Here is a 21,967-nt window from a genome sequence, read left to right on the forward strand (position 1 = left end):
GGCTTAGGCAGCATGATGTATGATATTCGCAGTAGCCAGGAAAGTCCATAGTATGTTAATTGTGTCCACAAGCTCATCATCTTGATGGCAGAGGGGGCAGCTGGTGGTCAATTTGATAGGTTCACTGGAACTTCAGTTTTGCTTCCACTTTTCCAGGGCATGAGGTGAGGTGCAATACTCACATGGCGCCTTGTGCTTGTCATGCTATTCTCGTTGGTCAATTCCTGGTTCTTGTGCTTTCCCTCGTAGTGTTCCTTTGCACCTCGTCGAACCATCAGACAGCATGGATTGAGAATCTTGCAAACTGTCATTAGAATCTTTCACCAAGATCCTGTGTTCCTGTACTACCCTGTTGTGTGCTTCATTGATTTTTTTTAAGTGCCTTGATTATTTTCCTTTCTATTCCAGGCTCGGTGACTTTGAACCGACCCCTGATCACCATCCTGGAGCAGCTGGGGGTGCCAACGGACACATTTATTCGTTTGCAAGAGAACATGATTCTCGAATTCACTGACGCCCTGGTCGAGGAGTCCAGCGCCGTTAATGTGCTGACAGCGTGGTCCAAGCTGCCACTGCCGTACCAGGACCTGTCCAAGGCAGGCTTTCAGCTCACGCTGGACCCTTTCTTTCGGTCGCTGCTTCTTGCTGTGTACCGGAATGCAGTTGGTAAGTCATCATAAAATCTTCACGAGGTGAAATTACAGAATAGTAGTTTACTGGGGACATGAAACAGAAGGACTAATGAAACGGAGCAGGAAATGACCTCCAGTATCTAGCCAAAGGATGCCGCACGTTAAAAATGTTTTACTAAGCATCGCACGTGTGCTCCCGTGCTGGTTAGTGTCTTTACTCGAACATAGGTCTACCCCTATATATTTAACTCGCTGTGAAATGAAAAGTAAGTCGAATATAGATCAACCAATATCTTCAAAAAAGAACGGAAAGCTTTAAGCATGAGCATGACACACCTTTATTTACCATAAACTCTGCTACTGAATCTCTCTACTAATTGCTACCACAAGCTGCATGCTCATCAGAACTGCCAGTGAAGTCATCCTCGTTCGCTGCCTCACAGGCGACCTTGGCACCCCAAACAACGTCATCCTCGGTGCCGTCAAGTGCATTGGATATGCAGCATTTCTTAGAGCCAGTCTGGATAATCTGCGGGCTGACTACGATGTGCGTGATGAAACTTTATTAGCTTGGTACTGTTGCTAGCTTTGGTCACAAATATAAGTTGATAGCTCATTTTGGGTAACATATTGGGGGAGGGGGGGGGGAAAACGGTTGACCCGTATTTGAACAAATGTGGTAATTGCTGCAAGCTGCTATAAAATGACGCTAGTCTTTGCACGAAAAGTCTGTCGGCGAGTGCAAAATTGTTCATAGTCGGCCGCCAGTGGTGGCGTTTATTTGCACTTATTTGCATAGCAGTCAGAGCACAGTTTGAGGCTACAGTGAGTAGCCATAATTTTGCCTCGTGTAAGGCCTGCACTCAACAAAAAATTTCGAAAAGGTGTGGGCCCTGCACAAGTAAATATGGTAGTTACCTGTCCAAAGGTGAACAGGAAATTTAATCTTGTGTGTGCTCAGTGATTGTTAGAGAAGCAGCAGGCAGCAGAGTGCAGCAGCTGTAATCATCATTGTTGCTTTTGAATTTGCAGACACCATCTTGGAAAATGAATACAGACTGAAAGGAACAAATGTAATAAAAGCAGGTGCATTGTGAAAGGGCTATAGCAATGCGACAACTGCATGTGGGAAAAGGACACGGAAATAACTAATTCCCACATACTGTGGGAATCGATGTTAAGTGAAGCAGTTTGCAGGCACTGTATAGCTGGCTATCCCACACCATTTGCGATTCTTTTACCAGATGGACTAACGCATTTATGCAAGGCGTGCGATTGTGTGTTTGAGTGCATGCGTGTGACAACAGTAGCAACACCACATCAACGGCATCGACAGTAGTATGATGGTGACAATTACAATTTGTTGTACTTACAAATTGATCTTACAGTTTGTTGTACACTCCAGTGAAGAAATATTGCAGCCTGTTCGTTTACAACCTGGGTCGATCGCAGAGGTGGTGCAGTGTCATGTAGTGTGTCAAGGTGCGAGCTGCCTTGAGGGAAGAATGAAGGGAACTGGTGCATTCTCACTTTTATAAGCAACTTTCGTTGCTGTGTGACAAGATGCTTGCCAAGGAGGAGGGGGTAAGATTGACAGTTATGCATGCATTCCATTCCTGCATCTGCGGTTCAGGACTAGAATATGCTGCACATGCCCTTGGTCCTTTTTAAACAAGCTGTTGCTGCACAAATTGACGCAGAGTGTTATAATCTCAAGTACCATTTGACATTGGCACAAAGAGAGGCATGCATGCGTCAGCATGCATACTGCCACAGTGCATAGGCAGGAAACTGTAACCTGGACAAGTTCATGTATGTTTATCTTCAGAACAAAGCACCAACAGACAAGGGACATAGCAAAGTGCACTGGTGTTTGCTTTTCTACATCCCTCTTGTTTATGCTTCTTGAAGGTGACTGCATAGCCACCCTTTTTGTGAGCAAGAATCGATTGCAATCTTTGATGTGTTCACGTGATCAAAGCACAGAACATCGTGCTGCTCTGTCATGGAAGGACGGAGGCAAGTACAGATGTTGGGGGCTGATAGCTGCGAAAGTTGGCAAAAAGTGCCCCCCCCCTTCCATGGGGACATAGATGAGGATGGGCTGTTGCTGCGTGACACTGAAGATACTGCCATGTCTTGCACAAGATTAACAGTGCTCCTCTTGTCTGTGAATTTTCAGCGGGCCTTCGGTTCAAGACACGCATAGCGCTGCCCGTGGATCGTGCCCGGAACATGCTTGGAGTGGTTGACACTACGTACAAGCTGCAGTATGGAGAGGTGGGTAGCAAGAATGCTAACCAGAGCAAGTGTGATATGAAAGGAGGCGTTTTGGCTTCCTTGTAAAGCAGACAGCTAAAAAAAAAATTGCTATGGTTGAACGCGGTTGAACCAAGTTTGTCGTGCGATAGTACGGTTTTGCTTGCTTTGGGAAAGGACACAAACGCTGCTCGGCGCCGTCAGCAACCGCCGCATCTACAAGTGCGGCACAACACGCAGACGCTGCTCGGTGCGGCAGCAGCACACACGAAGCTACCAGCACACGACACACTTTGTACGCATCGCGGATCACTTTGAAGATGAGGCCCACACCGCCACGCATATCATCCAAATCGCTGATCACTTTCAAGATACGGGTGCCCATGCAGGGCGCACGGCAACCACCAGTGGTGGCAGGCTAAGTCCCAGTTTGACCTTGGCTGAGCTTGAAGGTCGGATTTACGGAACCGGGTGTTTTCTGGGTTTGTGCCTGGAGTAGCAGAGCTATCGCTCTAAAATTTATGCCAATCTCATAGAGTGTTATGCAAATGTTATGCAAAGTATCCGCAGTGATGACTCAAGGCTGTGTTGCTCACCTTGGTCAGATCTCAAGTAAATTCTGTTGCCTGCTGAGCCATGTTCTTTTAGTGTCTTGGGCACTGGGCCATGACAAGTCATGCACACTCGGGTATATGGGGTGTCCCAGCTATGATGCATTGCATTTTGTTAGAAAGACAGGCAATTCGATGCGAAGATAGCCAACTGCATATTGTTCAGTTGATTAGAATAGCCATGAGCAATTTTTTGTTGATGCCATTTAACTTAACGATTAATTGCAATAAGCTAAATTTTAAGTTATTGCTCTGAATGCCATGCTGATCCGTGAAGAATCAGTAGGAAAAAGGAAATTTATAGGCATGTTTTCAGCAAGGTACTTTTCGTGCATTTATTTTTTGTGGCTGATAAAGAAAGGCCCGCAACAAAACGAAAAATGTCTCATAACTGTCTGCCAACATCAAAAAGCAGTGCCCTCAAACAAGTTCCATAGTAGTTCGTGGAAGAGTTCGCGCTTTATCTGGTGTGCGCTACCCGCGACGGTGCGATGCAGCAGATCGCCCACTAACTCCTGTGGAGTGTGTTTGAAGGCTCTGCTTTTTGATGCAGGCAGGCGGTTAGCCATGCGATATTTTTATTTTTCGCAGGCTTTCTTTATCAGCATCAAAAGAATTGCTGGTGGCTGCTCTACTTGACAGTGTACAATATGCACTTAACTTTGCATAAAATGACCCGTCTTTCTTAAATATGCGAAGCATGATGGCCACACCCTGTATAGGTTCACCTGGTATGCAGTGCACTCATGTGTGAAGCCTCGTTGTTCCCTAAAAGTCTCTAGTGCTTACTTTCCTCACCTCATAATGGCCTGATTTTGCAGGTGTTACGTGCACTGCACACATGTGCAAGCAAAGCCTTACTGTTCCCAAAACTTCCTCAATATACTTCTTTCCTGATCCTTCAAAACTAACGTCTGCCAGTGCAACTCGTCTCAGGCTAGCTGGATTTTGAAGGTGTTAGTGCAATGCGCCGAGTGACAAAGCTTTGTTGCTCCCTAAAACTTGCTCATTCTTTTTTTTTTCTCTGTTCCTTCAAGACTGCGGTCTTTCGGTGCCTTTTACCTAAGGCGGCTGACTTGGATTTTACAGGTGTTTGTGCAGTACACCGAGATACGCAGCCCACATGTACAGTACCAGGAACCACCCAAGCGGACAGTCGTCACGGGCACTGTCCTTGTCACTAAGTGCCCCTGCCTGCACCCAGGCGACGTGCGAAAGTTCACTGCCATCGACGTGCCCGAGCTGCACCATGTCATCGACTGCATTGTGTTTCCGGCACAGGGACCCAGGCCACACCCCGATGAAATGGCTGGTGAGCCCTTCATCTTTGTGGCCACTCACAGTAATTTTCCGTCTTAGTTTTAGTATATTCAGTGCCTGAAGGTGTTGCAACATAGTGTTAATAGTGTTGCTGCAGGCTAGGAGTTCTCAACCCCGTATTCAGAAAGATGTCAACATGCCAAAGGATGCACTTGAGCATCTTCGGCACATTCATGCCAGGTGTCATCTAGATCAACTGGAGCGTGGCTGTCAAGTTAAGGCACGTTTCTGAATATGAGGGTCAAACTGAGTTGCATGGAGTTCAGTAATTCTGCAGACAGCATTTTAGGGTTCTGCATTCTGCAAGCAGCTAAAACAAAACTAACCTCATCTCACCTCCTCATTGGTGGATCCAGAGCGATGCAAAAAGCTCTGAATAAAAGTTGTAACTACTGCTAAGATACACCTTGGGAGCTGCTATCTAAATGCATTTGACCTCGATGTAACAGACTTCAGTATAATGAAATTCTTGATATAATGATGCATTTCACTGTACAGCTTCTCGTCCATAGAACACCATGTACTTTAGACGTCAATATAACGAAGTGTATGGTAGTTGGGGGGGTCAAATGAGCCTGTGTCTCCTCCTCTTCTAGTCCGGCCGTGGCTTTGCATGGTTGTCAGTGTGGCTGAGCACATATGTGACCTGCGTGCCTTATCTTAGTGGTAATCTGCAGCGGGTGCCAAGGTTGGGTGGGTCGAGATGGCCGTGGCTTCACACGTGATGCCTTCATCTACGTTTAGTGCTGCAGGTCGCGTAATCTCGAGTTTCGGAGACTCATTGAAACGAGAAGCAGACGAAAGTTCACTCCCCTCTGCCTGTGCTTTTCGTGATAGTGTCGTGTAATCCCACTGCGAGCAATGCCACTTAGTAGCTGCCGCCTCAGACTGGATGCAAAAGCTTAACAGGCTATGCTTCGTACTGCAGATGTGAAGATATTGTTGCGGTGAGATGAAGAAGAGAACGACGATGGCTGCAAGGATGAAGAAACGTCAGCACAGCCTGACTGGGCTATATTCCATCTCCGCCAACATTCTGTATCTTTGTAAATGGGTCTTGTAAATAGTCTTATACGTGTAACATTTGGTAGAAGTGTGGGCTACTCATCTTCGCAACAGAGCTCTGCAGCGAACACCACAACCAGCTTATGATCATGCCTCCATGAGACGACACGTCGTCTACGCTTGCGCCTACATTTTCAGCTACCGAGTACATTGGCCTTCCACATCCGCATGACACCGGCAGATTCTCCGGCCATACCAGCCATGGTTGCTTAGTGGTTACGGTGTTGGGCTGCTAAGCACGAGGTTGCGGGATCAAATTTCAGCCATGGAGGCTGCATTTCGATGGGGGCGAAATGCGAAAACACCCGTGTAGTTAGATTTAGGTGCACGTTAAAGAACCCCAGGCGGTCTAAATTTCTGGAGTCTCCCACTACAGCGTGCCTCATAATCGGAAAGTGGTTTTGGTACATAGAACCCCATAATTTTAATTCTCCGGCCTTGATGCTATTGAAGCAGAAGAATGGCAGAGAATGTACGAATGGCATCAGCAAGGGGAACAGATGGAACCCAACCATAATGCTTAGTCAATGTCATTTTCTACCTGTACAAAGCCCTGCAAATTTAGTTCCAAACACGTGAGGAGGAATTCACTAGCTGGAAGCTTTTCAAACAAAAGCTGTTTGGCAATCCATCTGGTGGAAATTTAGCTAGGAGCCAAAGAGAAGCTCACTGACTGCACACAAACTGCTACCCAAGTCACATAGTTCTTACATCCGGGACGTACTCGCCCGTTGTCACAAAATCTACACATCCATGGCAGAAACTGACAAAGTAGGACATATCCTCAAAGGTATTGTGAAATATGCATTCAACATCCTGGTTGTCAACATCTCTATTGTTGACTCCATCATAAAAGATCATAGCTCTTCCCCAGCTTGTCCTTGCAGCCGCTTCCAGCCGTCTGCCGTTATCGCAAGCATCACATCGTGCATCTGTTTTGACAAGCACACTGTGGCGTCTCTTTCTTCGACCGTCCTGCTCATCGGCATGTCATAGTTTATCAGTGTCTCATCAGCGTTTGTTTTGTGAGCAGATAAAGTCTGTCCCGCATCAGGTGTGTAACTCGGCTTAAGGCCCATCACACATATCGAAACCCAAGGCAGGCAGAAAAGCGAGCCACATACACACAAATTCAGAACTACGCCCGCCTACGCCCAATACGATTACTACGACTACGACCACATGTATCGTCACAAATTTGGGAGTGCGTTCTTTATGTGCGTAAATAGGATAATTGTAGAATGGTCTTACTATTAGAGGACGTCATCTCACAAATATCGGGCTACAAAAATGTTTTGAATCCTTTGACTATAACTGGAATTGCGGCACCGATGCCTGGCTTCCTCTCTTTTCATCTCTGCTGGTGTGCTGGGAGCCACACAGTGGACAAACCAAGAGAGCAAAGCCCCTGACAAAAGTTCAGTGTCATGACGACGAAAGGGCTTGTTGCGGCACCCTGTGGCAGACGTGGTAGACTACATCACGCAGCACGTCACTGCCCTCTCGGAGGCCACACGCAGCTGATGCAGCTACGTGCAGTGCAAAGAGGAAATGATTTTTCTGTCTTTTAGAGATCGCAGACTTGCGTATCTTTTAGTTATTTAACTAAAGATTCGGAATTATGTGTTAGGGCTGAGAATACTCTTGCGATCACAAAATCGGCCAATAGTGTTGGTGGGTGCAACTACTTTCGATGCTGCTGCATGACGACATTGTGAAAGTGAGAGCAAGTGATTTTCGACTGTTTGACCGGAAACTGTGAACTCCCTGCCGCATTCAGTGCAGTAATATTTGGCTTGCACTTTCACAGCAGCCTCTACGACAGATCGCCAATGTTTCCTCACTATGTTCAGAAAGCGGTTCGGGGCCCCTTTAAGTTGTGGACTTGTCTTTGCTACTTTGATGAGATTATGGTGTTCTCGCCTGTGTTCAGTGCACACTTTGATTGCATTTCTGCCATTTTTGGTGTTTTTCACAAGGCTGGCCTGCAGCTCTGCTTGAAAAAAAAGTGCCATTTTGACCTATAACTGTACTAGGATATCTCGTCAAATCTTCTGAAATCCAACCTGATCCAAGAAAAATTTGTACCGCAAGCTCTTTCCTGGGGGTGCCACACTCAGCAAAAGATGTCCGCAGCTAGGACTTCGCTCTTATTTCCATCGCTTTGTTAAATATTTTGCCACCATAGTAGCAAGGCCTCTCACAGACTTACACAAAAAAGGGGTGCCTTTTTCATGGGGCTCCTCCCAAGCTGCTGCATTCTCTCATTTCACCACCTTACCACCTTACTCACCACCCCACTTTTATGCTTCAGCCTCTGCACAGTTGCATGCTGATGCAAGTGGCCATGGAATCGGTGCTGTCTTGGTACAAGTGCAGTGTGGTCGTGACCGTGTTATTGCATACACCAGCTGCCTTTTGTCACCTTCGGAGCTAAACTACTCCATCACCGAGTGAAAGTTTCTGGCTCTTGCCAGGGCTGTTGGGAAATTCCGTCCCTACCTATACGACCTGTCCTTTTCTATTGTCACCGACCATCACATACTCTGTGGCCTTTCATCCTTAAAAAACCCTGCAGGGAGGCTAGTCAATGCGCTTTGCATCTGCAGGAGTATATTCATATTCGATGGTCTGCAAATCTGGGTGCCAACACATCAACACCGACTGCTTGTCCCGTTACCTCATAGGCACACCCGACGTCGACAAAATGAACATTTCCGCCTATGTCTTATCCATTTACAAAATTTGCGGGCTCTCATTGAGCGAGCGAGTTGAATCTGCACATGCTGACTCATCATTACGGTGGTCTGTCCTCTGGGACGGCATTTTGTACCAGGATAATTTTCATGTTGACAGTCCTTCCCTTCTCTTTCTCATCCCTCGACACCTTTGCTCAGTTGTTCTCTATTAGCTCCACAACGGGCCAGCTGCAGACCATCTTGGTGTCGCTTGCACCTACGGCTGCGTCCGCCATCGCTTCTACTGGCCCAGCCTCGCTCACTCCATATGGCAATACGTTGCTTCGTGCGAGCCCTGTTGACATGGAAAAGAAAGCAGGGACACTCCGGCACAACCCCTTCACAGTCCAACTGAGCCATTCTTTTGAGTGAGTTTGAGTGAGTCCAAGTCTGGCAACAGGTGGATCACTGCGGCTTCTGATTTCGCAACACGCTGCGCCATTACCTTCCTCTCCCAAGTCATGACCGATGTCTTTCGGTCTTGGTCTACCAAGCACAAGCTTGCTACTTCCTACCATCGTCGGACCAATGGTCGCGATTGAACCGGACCATCACCGACATGCTGTCTGAGCAAGTTTCGCCAGACTACTGTGATGGGACCACTGTGCTACCATACGTCACATTCGCTTATAGTTGCTCACGCCTCTACCTGTTGTTTTGTCACGACCCTGTATTACCCTTGGATGCTTCACTTTCCTCTACTAGTGCCTCCAGCATTGCCCGCGCTGACCGACGGGGCGGTTCGCACTTGCTCGTCTGTTAGCGTCCCAAGAAAATTAAAAGCACATTTACAGCCACCATAATGTACACTCTTCACCTGGTTCTCTTGGGCTACATTGCTACCCTTTCCGTTGAGTGGCACTCTTTTAAAAACAAGCCCTTTCGGTGTGCTACATCAAGTGACCAAAGTCACTTATGAGATAGTTCCTGTCAGTTCTACCCTTTCATTTGGCATAACCTCGGCTGACACCGTTCACGTTGCATGGTTAAAGCTCTACCACGCTCTTTCCTGGTGGTCCCGTTTGACACAGCAGAACGGTGCTTTTTCCACCAGAGGCTGTGTTACAGTGAGATAAGAGAAAGACGAGGGCTCCGAGGACGAAAAAAAAAACGACGCTTGCTGGCTGGGCTCTCTAATGTCTCCGATAATGTTCTTTGTCTTCGTAAATACGCCTTATAAATAGCTTTATACACTTAACAATAAGATCGACATGGCATGAAACCATATATTTGATCACCGACTCTGAAATTTAACGAAATAATTTTTTTTTCCTTGTTGAAATTCATTTTTTTCTATAGCGTGATGATTCTGAAAATTTTGTGTGGCCCCTACTGTGTATGGAAAATCCGTCAACGACTACTTATTAGCTTAACAGGTTAAATTTCAATGTAATGAAACTTTGCTCTATGAAAGTAAATTGCCAATTTTACCGACTTCATTATATCGAGGTTTTAACTGTACATGGGAATGGAGAAATGTTTTGCTTGGCATCCTCTGCACTACATTTGATGAGGCTTGTTATATTTGAATGAATGTCAGTCTACCAACTGTAGAAAGTACATTTTTAGTTTACGCTACACATTTAAAAAAAAATAGTAAACAGTTAATGCAAATTGCAAAATTTCAGATTCAAGTATCAAGGTTAGCAATGTGTAACTTTGCAATAAAATTACTGCAATTCTGTAGACTGCAACTTTTGGTACATCTAAAGTGGACAAAATTGATGTACTGTCAAACCTCGATATATCGAACACGGATATATTGAATTATTTTGTATATCAAGCCCTTTCTGTATCACCTGAAAAATCGCATGCATTTTTAATTTTTTATTTCGAGTGGGGTCAGATGTAAAATGACTATATCAAACTCCGCCACCCCTGACCACATGCGTTCTGTTGACAAGTGGAAAGCTTTCCCGCAGTGCCCTCGAGGATAGCGATGGGCATTCCCATTTGAACGTAGCGGCATATGCACATGGCCGCTTGGCTAGTTCGACATCGTCGCATTGCATTCGGCGCACTGACTCCTCCGCGGTGCCACGCCTCGCGACGAATGGTGGTTTAAATGCATCCACAAAAACGCGCGACAGCGCATCTTCACTGGGCTCACTTATAGATGCCTTAGCAGACGCCACTTCATTCTTTGTTATTGAGTGTTTCAAGATGCTTCGATTGACGGACATGGAAATTGCAGCAAAAGTAGCGGCTAAACTTGAAGACGCTGCCGATGTTGATCCGGCAAGCGTTGATGATGTCCCGCTCCCGACTTCAACTAAGGCTGTAGCTGATTTGGCCCTTTTTTGCTGCAGTATACTTTCAGCCAAATAAATAAATACATGTGTGAAGCTTCAAATGAGTATTTAACTGCACCACGATTGGGGCGCAATCAGGATCGTTGTTCGGATCGCACGATTGGTTGCACCACGTGCGATTGGCCTAGGCCGCGCCGACTTCGCTCGGCTGACAAAGCTGGCACGGCCTAGGCCAATGGCGCACGAGGCAACTGAATGCCCGCTCCAAACGATTCCCAGTTACATCCTCCATTCATTGATTGACTTGTAGAAGTTTTTGACACATTTCTAAATGATATTATAAATTAAATTCTGGCTATATCAATCTATTTCACTATCACCACACTGTTCAGTATATCGAGGTTTGACTGTATTATACAGAACTCCGTAACATACCAACGATTTGTGAGGATATTTTGCAAAACCCTCGTAAACATTGTAAGAATCTCTCATAGACTGTAAACTCGTATATCACATATGTCTGCTTCAGATGATCTAAAGATGCTGTGTACGGAACTTCAATATCTATTTTTGCTAGAGCTAGGCTATAAACTAAACTTTGTGATTTTTTTATATTGCTGATTTTTTGCAATTGTAGAATAATATTTGAGGTGCTAAATCAAAATTACGCTTCCTTCAGTAGGCAAAATTCAGTTCCTTTCCAAGTGCAATGAATTTAGTTCAAATCTGTTTAGTAGTTGCCTTGTGAGAGCATTTCTGTGTTTTACAATTGGCACCAAGGTAAAGCTTTCTGTTAACACTGGCTGTGGCTCTGTTTGCTAAGCCTTGCTGCTGTGTGATGTCAATATCGTCTGCTTCCAGTCAATTTCAGTTATGGCTTTTTACAATAATTGCCAGAAAAATGTGCTGCTGTGCTCATTCAGCTAACATAGGAATTGTGGGTAATCGCAGAGTAGCTGGCTAGAGGCTTCTTATGATATGGCTAATAAAAATCGGGCCCCTCGGTTAAGCCCCTTTCTTCTTGGCTATAGAAATGTATCTCAGGCCGACCTCTCTGCATTTCATATCATTAAACCTTTCTCTCTCTCTCTCTCTTGTGAGTAATACATAGATTTGTCTAATAAGCTTGTGTATTTGTGGCTTCAGGCACCCCTGTGGCAAAATTTATTACGGTTTATTTTTTGAAATTTTCTAACAGTTGTATTTTTCTAAACGCACGAAGGCGATGAGTTTCTGTGCTTGCACGTAATCATTGCGAGTTGTTGACTTTACAGTGCAGTATGTTGCTGAACATGATCAATATTACAATATGCCGCAAAGCTGCTTGAAGACAGAAGGACAAAGTCTTGGTGGCAAATCTTATTCTGGCAAAGACAAATTCGTGTGCTACCCATAATGTATGTGCTAGCAGAATCGTCAGGCTTGTAGGTCCCTTACATTAGTTCCAGAGTTTGCTGTAGTAATTTTTGTTGGAAACTATGCTTTTAAGCAGTGCGCTTCAATGCATTCCCACGTTGGATGCCGTGATTGAACAATGAAACTTGTTGAGGCTTTATGTAAAGTTCGGTACACATTCGGAGTCTTCATGTTGTCATTGCAAATAACTTATTTATAACACATGTAAGGCATACGAACAACGCAGCAATATGTGGCCGTCTAGATAGCAGCACAAACTCTGGTTTAAACGGGCCACCTTTAAGAGAGAACTAATGCGAGCTGTATTAGTAAATTGCCTTTATGTGATGCCAAAAAGCCACTCTTATCGTTTCGAAGACACTTGCTCGGCCCTAGTTCAATTTTTATAGGTAAAGCTCAACTGCACTGTATATTCTAAAGTACCCAAGGACTAAGCTTGGCAAGTTTTGAGAACATTTACTGAGGTATAACAGCTCAGATATGAAGAAATGTTTTGCAATGCATGACGTCACACTGCCATGCCAGCGCAAGGGCGTAAGCGCGAAATTTAAAAAAATGAAACTTTGGCCTTCAGTTTCTCTACTAATGATCAACCTATTACGACAAAATTAACGAAAATAGTTTTCAAAGAATTCTTTGTTAGCCTAAAATAATCTAGTGTTTCTTTTTAATGCCCATAGGCCACGGAAAGTTTAAAGAGTTAAGAATTCGTTTGTGACAGTTCAGTTGTCTGCTATGTATAAATACCTGACACAGCAATTGTGCACAAAGATAGGGCATGAAAAGCAAAAGCACCAATGGAAGTGACACTTCAAATGTGTCGCATACGTCTTCAAACACTTCTGGTTGGCAGTGTTCTGCGAGCTCAGATATCCATAAAGTGTTTTTAGTAAAGCGGGTTAAAAAAATAGATGACCATTGTTTGCTTTTGTTGTCAGTTTATCATGGGCCGTGGAATCTGTATAAGCAGAAAATGCTTAAACGGAACTGCCATGCAAATTGAATGCCAACCTCATGCTTGGTTGGTTTTGTATTCATGCAATGCTAAAATCTCCTGATAAATGGAACTCTTGGTAAAGGGAACCATTTCCCTGGTCCCTTAAGGTTCCGTTTAAACAGAGTCCACTGTAGTGGGTTGAGTTCTTTCGTTGTTTTTGAAATGTTTTGCATCGGGCATATTTGTCAAACGGCTGGACATGTGCTTTACAGGTATGCTAATGAATGACAAGGGGAATCGAGGGGCCCAATATATATTAGCCAACATGAATGAATGAACAGATAATGGCTTCATTATCTGTTTGCTTCATTTGGTTGTGGCTTTTAGTTATGCTAGGCACGACGTAGTTAGTAATGTCTCAAGAGTGATGTTCGTGTAGAGTTCTCGCACAGAGTAGAATTCTGTTTTTGATAGAACTCGCTGAAGAATTGAAATTTCTTCATTTGTTTTGCTGCTGTGTGCTTTTCACGATTCTGAAGATGTAAGAAACGTGGTTAAACTAAATTTCTAATTTGCGGTGTTAAATGGTGCCTGAAGCTAGGCGATGATGTGCCGATTTAGGGAGAACACTTACACCTGCCCCTGAAGTTCCTAAATGCCATTTCCAACAAATTAATTGCATTTGAACACAAAGCTCTTTAAAAATTGGGCGTCCTGTAGCACGCTGCTTAACCCACTTGCTTACGTGGCCTGCACTGAGCCGGCCAGGCCAGAAGAGGCCAAAGTGCAGGTGGCTTGGGGCTGGGCAGGCTGCCTTTAGAGCAGACGTCTCAACAAGATTTTCATAGACAGCAGACTGCAGGCTATCTTCTAGTTGCTTTGGGATTCGAACACTGTGTAGCAGTATGTGAGGTAGCGCTTGTTATTCAAGGGCCAAGCCAAAAAGTCCTAGAGGCGTTCTGAATGCAAAGGACACAAAGCTTGACTCCACCATTCCTGCACGTTTTAAACTACTTATACCCACTTCAAATATCTTTATGACTGTATCTTGACTGTGTCTCCATGGCTATGGCATTCCGCTGTTGAGCACAAGCTCATGGGTTTACTTTTCGCCCACAGCACCCGCACTTTTTGGTAGGTGCAGAAAAACACTCATCTACTGGCTAGCTAACTACTAACCAGCTAACTCCAGCTGGTCAAAATTTGTCCAAAATCGCCCACTACAGCATGCCTAACAATTAAGTTATGGTTTCTGCATGTAAAACGTTGGAATGTTACTTACTTAATTTATCTTGTTTAACTCCGACTGATCGAAACTAATCCAGAGACCATGGTCTCCCTCATAACCCGTGGGTTGATTTGGAATGTTAAACTCTCAGATTTTATTTAAATCTGAAATCTCTATGTTCAAAGTACGTGGGAGCCCTGTCCTCCAATAAGCATGGGTCTCTTCTTTTTCTGAAATGCAGGCTCTGACTTGGACGGTGACGAATATGTTGTCATTTGGGAGAAGTGCCTTTTTTTCCCAGGACCAAACAGAGCTCCCATGAACTTTTCGGACCGGAACCCTGAGCCAGACAACAAAGATATCACGGCAAGTCTTCTTCAGTAATGAATGAATAAAACCTTTATTTATGGAAGAGATTGCTTTATGGCTGGTATTGGGGGGAGGGGGGGGGGGGAGGCGCTTTGGAGGTTGTTGGGTGGGGTTATGTAGGCATTTGTACTGTAGGTGCTAACGGCATTCTTATTCAAGCCCTTATTTGAATTTAACAGGCCCACCTTTGTATTATATTTTAAAGAGTCATAAGTACTGTTAAGCGAATGAAAGATTAAGACTGGAGGCTATTTACAAAGTATATTTACAAAGGATAATGCAGCACTGGCCAGTTCAGCCAGCAGCTCGAGAGCCAGAGAGCATTCGTCGTCTTTGTCGAGGTGCCCGTGTGCATTGGCTGCGAGAAACGCGCAATATGCATGTATCAATACTATTATTATTATATAGTATTAACAACAAGCTTAAAGAGTGGTTTTAGACCACAGTTGCTTTCAGTATAAGCTTTTAGTTTGTTTAGATTCAGTTGTTGTTGTTTGGCATGTCAAGAACATTGGCACTGCACTTCTTTTCTGGTGTTAATTCCCACGGAATTATCACTGTTATCAAATAATCACTTGGCACAATACATGCTTACAGTATCTGAAAGTTCAATGCAACTCCGCTATTTAGTAGCAAGTGAGGTCTTAGACTGTGTTCACATCATACATTATCTAATGAACATGGGCACCATCGATTTCTCTGGAATGTACGGTGAGACTTACGTGGATGCAGTTGGCCCATGAGATTAGACTTGATGAGTGATTGTGCTCACCACTATCGTTGTGATCTGAGCGTTGCTCATCTATCTGAGCTCAAGTTTGTCCAGTAAAAAGCTGCATTCCTAAAGGAGTCCTGAACCACCCCTCAGGCTCGGCAAAAAAACAGTCTGCGGATAGCATATGCTGCTGTGAACATGTCAGCCAAATTTTGCTGTCGTACGCGGTATGTGGAGCTCGAAAGGGGTGTGCGACATAGTCTTTCTCTCAAGCGCTCTCTTTTCAGCAGAAGCCTGCTCCTCACTCACTTCTGGATCGTTTATTTTGTAGTAAATTGAATTCCCATGTGCAGCTGTTATTGGCCAATAGCTGACTTCAATCGAGAAGGATGTTTGGATCAGTGTGCTTCTTCCTACTGTTACTGTGTATATTTATTGCCAAGACGGAATGGGACTTTCACTCCCTTTTCCCCCTCCCTCTTCCCCAGTGCAGAGTAGCCGACCAGAGCGCACTAGCTCGGGTCAACCTCTCTGTCTTTCCTATCAATAAATTCTATTCTATTCTATTGCCAAAGTTCAATAAACAGGCTGAAGTAAGCGAAAATGTGCTTTCGAATTGCGATAATTACGTAATGCCAGAGAAAGCCGACTATTGACTGCTCGTTCTCAACCACGGCTGCCCACATAGGAGTTAAACTCTGGCCACCCTGCTTATCGATGTCGTAGCCAGTGTGTCTCACTAATTTCGACTAGTTTTGAATGCTCAACAAGCCTCAAGCTATGCGAAACTGAAGGTCAGACTACACGCACGCTTGCCAGCGTATTCTTTCTACTGGCCATTCCTGGTTAGACACGTTGACAGGCTAATTGATAGCGTTTCAAAAATGCACAAGCTGGACATGACTACTAGCTGTTGGTCAAGCTGGTGAAGGACAAAGCCAGTCCGCAACACATGGCATGGTCAGGCTGTAGCATATGAGCACGAGCATGCACTCAAGTCCTGTTGTGCACAAAGCAAGTGCTGCGCATACACACTACAGTTGTGTGCAGCTGAATCTGCAGCCATTGCGACCAGTCCACTGGCTAAGTGCATTATGACTCGCTGTGGACAACTACGTATGGCTTACGTTTGGCATGTCGTAGGCACCAAAATCAGAAGTATTGGCATCTATGTTAGCATCCAAAATCAAATTTGAACTGCACGCCATGGTGACATTTAGAAGGTGGAGCATTGTGGGCATGCCCTGCTCCATCAGTCTTCGCAGTGCAAGGCATTAACGAAGGAGCGGAAGCACTGCAAAGGCCGTGTGTGATTGCCAATAACTTTGCTTCTGCTGAATGCATTGAAGTACTTTTTTTGTGGCAAAGTGTATTTCTGAAACAGCCTATATTAATACAATGCATTTCTCTTCTTCAATAAAATGTGTTTCAGGGCCCCTTGAACTCACTTATAGCAGTGTTTCTGGTTCTTTACTGTCACTACAAGACTGTATGTAGGTTGCCTTGCATGTTGTACTGTTTTTGTTGTAAAGTAACACAGAAGCCATCGCCCCCGTGTACTTATAGGTGCACGTTAAACAACCCCAGGTGGTCAAAGTTTCTGGAGCCTCCACTACGGCGAGCCTCATGATCAGAAAGTGGTTTTGGCACGTAAAACCCCATGATTTTTCTTAAGCCATCGCTAAACACTGCAATAGCCTCTAACACACTCGGACATCTCTTTGGTTTTCATTGCAGATTGATGACATGATCAAGTTCATCTGCAATTACATCAAGAACGACTCCATCGGGATCCTGTCCAATGCGCACCTGGCATGGGCAGACCAGGAGCAAGAGGGAATTCACTCGCCAAGGTGCCTTGCCATCGCAGAGAAGATCAGCATCTGTCTCGACTTTGCCAAGAATGGTCAGACAGCCTTTCTGCGGCGTGACGAACGCCCCGCGTTTTACCCAGACTTCATGGAGAAAGGCAGCCACAAGACTACATACCGGTCGGACCGGGCGCTCGGGGTCCTGTATCGAACCTGTCGTTCCCTGGAAGCTGCCGTCGGCAGGCTCGGCCACCGGCACGTCGATCCAAGCCGGTGCCATGCGCTCGCTGTGCCAGGGTGGGAGGATTACCGAGAGTCAGCAATCCAAGCCCTGACGGATTACAATGCAAACATTCGCCGCATACTGAGCCAGTATGGAATTGGGTCGGAGGGCGAGGTGATGGCCTGCATGGTCAACACATTTGACACCTACCACTGTGCCCAATCAGACAAGCTAAACATGGAGGACCTTGTTGAGAAGATGACAAAGTTTTTGACTGAGACGACACGCGATGTATTTTATTCTGATGTCCTGAAAGAAATGAATGACGACTGCATCACTGATGCAGAGGAGCGGCGCAAGCGGAAGCTTCGCAGGGCCTCGGCCTGGTACATGGTGACTTACGACCCCAACATGGAGAGCACCTTCTTCAGCTTTCCTTGGTGCATTGCCGAAGTTCTGGTAGAAGTTTTGCGCAGCTCATCTGTGGAGGCCAGGGTGTGGTGCCCAAACATCCTGTACTGGAAGATTGACCAGCTTGTCAAGAACCACAGTGACCTTGCAGAAGACGATGGTCTTGACGCGGGTTGTGATTCATTCAAGAGTGCTTTCCAAATCATTGAGAAGTGGCTTAAAGAGGAAACGCTTCTGGGTAAGCCTGAACCAGGTGCTTCAACCAAGCCTGGGCTGTGTTCCAACTGTCTGCTCGACATCTACACAGAGTTTCTGGGAAGCAAAAAACTTGCACCAGTGGGTAAGATCATCACGAGGAGGCGGCATGCAATGATGCTGCCGGTGGCAGCTGTACCGAACATTACTGAACGGACGGCTCAAGAGGCATCGGAAGAACAATGTGTACATCAAGAACTCGCCACGAATACTGCTCCTCAACAAGCTTGGCAAGTAGTGAATGGCTCCCTGGAGCTTCTTTCCCTGGATGAGTCTGAAGACCAAACAGATGAGCCTAGAGACCAGAATGGACACAGTGATGATAATCAGCAAGACCTAGAGGTCTCTCGTTCCCTAGTGTTTCCTCTGCATCAGCCATCAGACACGAACAACTCTGAGGCAGACACTTGCGAGGACCCCAGCGTCGGAACTCTCGTGATCGCCTTCCTGCGGTGGTGTCTCGAGCAGCACCAACTGCCACGGGAACTATGCCGTGTCGGTGTGTGTGCAGGTGGTGGCTACGAGTGCCAGACCCACAGGTTGCCAATGGTGGCATTGCGGGCCTATAGTTCGCTGGCAGTGTCACTGGACCCATGCCACATCTCGCTGCCCTGTGACCCTGCGTATCACGAGCCGCACCAAGAGGTTATTGAGCGAGACCCAGTCCGGATCCAGATAGCCAATCCGGTGATGGATCAGATGCTGAAGGACAAGTTGGACGCGGTGAGAAGATGCATTTCAGCTGTATTAATGCGTTAGCATTCTTTGGATACTTCATGCGCTTTCTGGAGGCTATGTACCTATTTATGTATCTATGTTTGTATCTAACCGTTTTCCTGCCTGCCTGGGTCACTGGATAGTCGGTGGTTGGGCTGCTGTGCTGAGGTAATGGTGTTCGAAACCAGCCGTCAGACCAAGGGCCCTATAACGTAAAACTATTCCGATATGTTTTTATTCAATCTCCTGACGTCAAATTTGCGTAACCGCCGACACAAGCGGTGGTGACCCACACCGTTGCTTCAACAGCCCAATCAAATGCCCTCTTAGATTATAGGTCACTTTTCTTTGCTTTCAAACCGAATAAGATTGCCTGCCTTGAGTCATTTTTCGTTTGTAATTGGCTCCCAGGAGGCGAGCAGCATGCTCAAGTGGAGAGGGTTTCGATAGGGCTGAGCCAGCACACTGAAAATAGATGACTAGAGGAAAAGGGCGATGCCGGTGCCTGCGATTGGTTCACTTTCCCTTACTTAGCTTGCGGTGGCTGGCTGAAAATCGTGGTGGCTTGCAACGGAAGGTTAAGAATGCCGCTAAAACGAATCCTCGGCAAGGAAGATTTGGCAGAACTAGTTTGTAAATGTGCTGAAAGTGCTCGAAAACGTTGCACGGTCGCGCAGAAAATTTTATTATACGCAAATAAACCCACTCTCTTCGGCAGGTGCAAATAGCCAGTGCCTGAGCGATTGGCGGCAGCCATCTTTTATTCCTTTTGGAACGAGGCAACCTGTGGCTATCGAGAAAAAAATTGTTTTGTTCGGCATAGTAATTCATCTTTAATGCGTACACGACGCTTTGACGCGGTCAAGTTTTTGGCGGTTTTGTGACGTTGCATAACAGGCAGGTGAAGTGGGTGCAGCCCGAAAACTTCTTACGAATAGCGGTGGGCTAATGGCGAAAAGGCATCAAATGAGAAAACTTTTTCTTTTGTTCAGTCCAATCATGCATAATCAGTGTGTACACTTCATATCAGATGGGGAGCTACCGTGGTTATTGTGGTGTTGCGTGACAGACAGGAGAAATTAGGGTGGTCCAAAAAGTTTTTGACCAATCACAAAGGGCTCATTGCAGAATTGGAATAGAAAAGTTTGGAATAGCTTTGCATTATAACGCCCCAACTTGGTTCAACGAGTGCAGTTTAACCTCGCAATTATGAAATCAGCGAAGAAAGTGAAAAGTTTTGCGTTTCCGAGAATTTCGTTGTTGCGAAATGAAGCAGCACAGATAGGCAATGCATCGCGGGACAAAACTTTAATGTCCGAATTTCGTTAGCCTACATTGGCAAGCTAGCTTGAGGATATAGAACCACATTGCCGACAGCACAAAGTCCGCCGCATGTGTCAATCAGCAGTGGCAGCACTGTCGTGGAGCAGTATTCTTGGTCAATTGCTTTCGGAGATACGATAACTTCTGTGACAGGTTGCATAACTCGGCACCGAACACAGAGGAACAGCGCTCCACGCATGCAGCAGCATTTCTCCAGCACACGCCATTGGCTGTAGGCACCGATGCATCCGGTGCTGAGTGCGAAATTGATCGTATCTTGTATACCCGAAGGAAGTCGGATCGAGATTATGGCCCCTTAGTGCATGTCTACGTCCAGTGCCAAATCTGCAAGCAGTGCCTGTCGGCTGCCACCAAAAGCAGTTTTTGAAGCAAGGAATGCGTATTCCCGGATGACTGCTCAATTACAGCCTGATACGTGGCACTTCATGCTGCGACCGCCATCTCAAGGGCTATAAACAATTCTACGTCGGTGGTACGTGGATTTCTTTGTTTTTGCTGCATTTCTTGCACTACACACTGCACTATTGTGCAATAAATTTGGAGGACGCATTAAGCTTTGCATTTAAGAGCGGAACACGATAGCATTCAAAGATCCCCGACTCTTTCTCACGCTTCCTGGCAACTGCAGCGTATGTAACTGTAATGTTTACAGTGAAACGCTCGGAGCGAATGATGTGCACGAAGGCGGGCTTTCTGGTAGAAACGCGGCCTCTTGCAATGACCGCAATGGATGGACGGATGGATGTTATGAGCTTCCCATTTGGAACGGGGTGGTGGGTTACGCCACCAAGCCCTTATTTTATTGCCCACTGTCCTATACCTCTGTCAAAAAAAAAAGAAAGGCAAGAAACACGATGAATTCTCATAACCAAAGCTTAGATCTGAACCGCTATTGTGAACTTTGTTTTTGTATGCCTTCGTTGTTTGTCGTTTCGCGTGTGTTTGGCGATGCATGGATGGATGTTATGAGCATCCCCTTTGGAAAGGGGTAGTGGGTTGCGCCACCAAGCTCTTCCTATTATACTGCCTGATGTCCCACCTAGGTTCAAAAAGAAAAAGAAAAAAGACTGCGCGATGAACTCCCATAATTGAATTTTCTGACTCCCTATTGAGAACTTTGCTTTTGTATGTCTATTTTTTGTTGTTTCCCTACTTCCACCAATCTTCCAAACGCCTATTACTAATCTCTATTGTCTCTATTGTGAACATGTTTACTCTTCCCCCTGCTCTCGCTGAACCCAAAGGCTCCGAGGAGTCCAGTAGTGCCTAAATCGATCGCTGGGCAGGTATCTTCAATTTCTAATGAAACATGCTCCATCGTTTCCCTAGCCTTACTGCAGCAAGCACATGCTTCTTCTTCGTTCTTATATTTCGCTTTGTAGGTGCGTGTTCTAAGGCATCCTAATCTCAATTCGAAAAAGTAATCATCTTCTATTTGAGTTATCATAAATTTTTTTTTCCTAATTTCGTTTCTTCCTCTTAAGTAGTTACTCATGGCAGGTTTCTTTTCCGCTGCCGCCACCCATGAGATTATTTCAGCCTCTCTGACTTTCCACTTGATGTTCTTTGTTGTGCGGCGATGGGGCGGAGGTGAGCGCCATCTGGAACTCTTTCAAGGAAGCAGGCGCGCTGCTCTGTGGACTCCGAAATATGTACACGCCGGC

At 45.6% G+C, this 21,967-nt stretch overlaps 1 protein-coding gene across 2 annotated transcripts in view; it reads left to right on the forward strand.

Annotated features, from left to right (window-relative positions):
• LOC135919863 (uncharacterized) overlaps positions 1 to 21,967 on the forward strand; it is a 66,474-nt gene that overhangs the window by 39,360 nt on the left and 5,147 nt on the right. For both annotated transcript variants that reach the window (XM_065453844.1, XM_065453845.1), the window contains exons 9-13: positions 409 to 666; positions 2,815 to 2,912; positions 4,592 to 4,814; positions 14,700 to 14,824; positions 17,280 to 18,965. In XM_065453844.1, the coding sequence (XP_065309916.1) occupies positions 409 to 666; positions 2,815 to 2,912; positions 4,592 to 4,814; positions 14,700 to 14,824; positions 17,280 to 18,965 (2,390 nt within the window). The remainder of the gene's footprint in view (positions 1 to 408; positions 667 to 2,814; positions 2,913 to 4,591; positions 4,815 to 14,699; positions 14,825 to 17,279; positions 18,966 to 21,967) is intronic.

The sequence above is a fragment of the Dermacentor albipictus genome, chromosome 9 (assembly GCF_038994185.2).
Source record: "Dermacentor albipictus isolate Rhodes 1998 colony chromosome 9, USDA_Dalb.pri_finalv2, whole genome shotgun sequence".
NCBI classification, from domain to species: Eukaryota; Metazoa; Arthropoda; class Arachnida; order Ixodida; family Ixodidae; genus Dermacentor; species Dermacentor albipictus.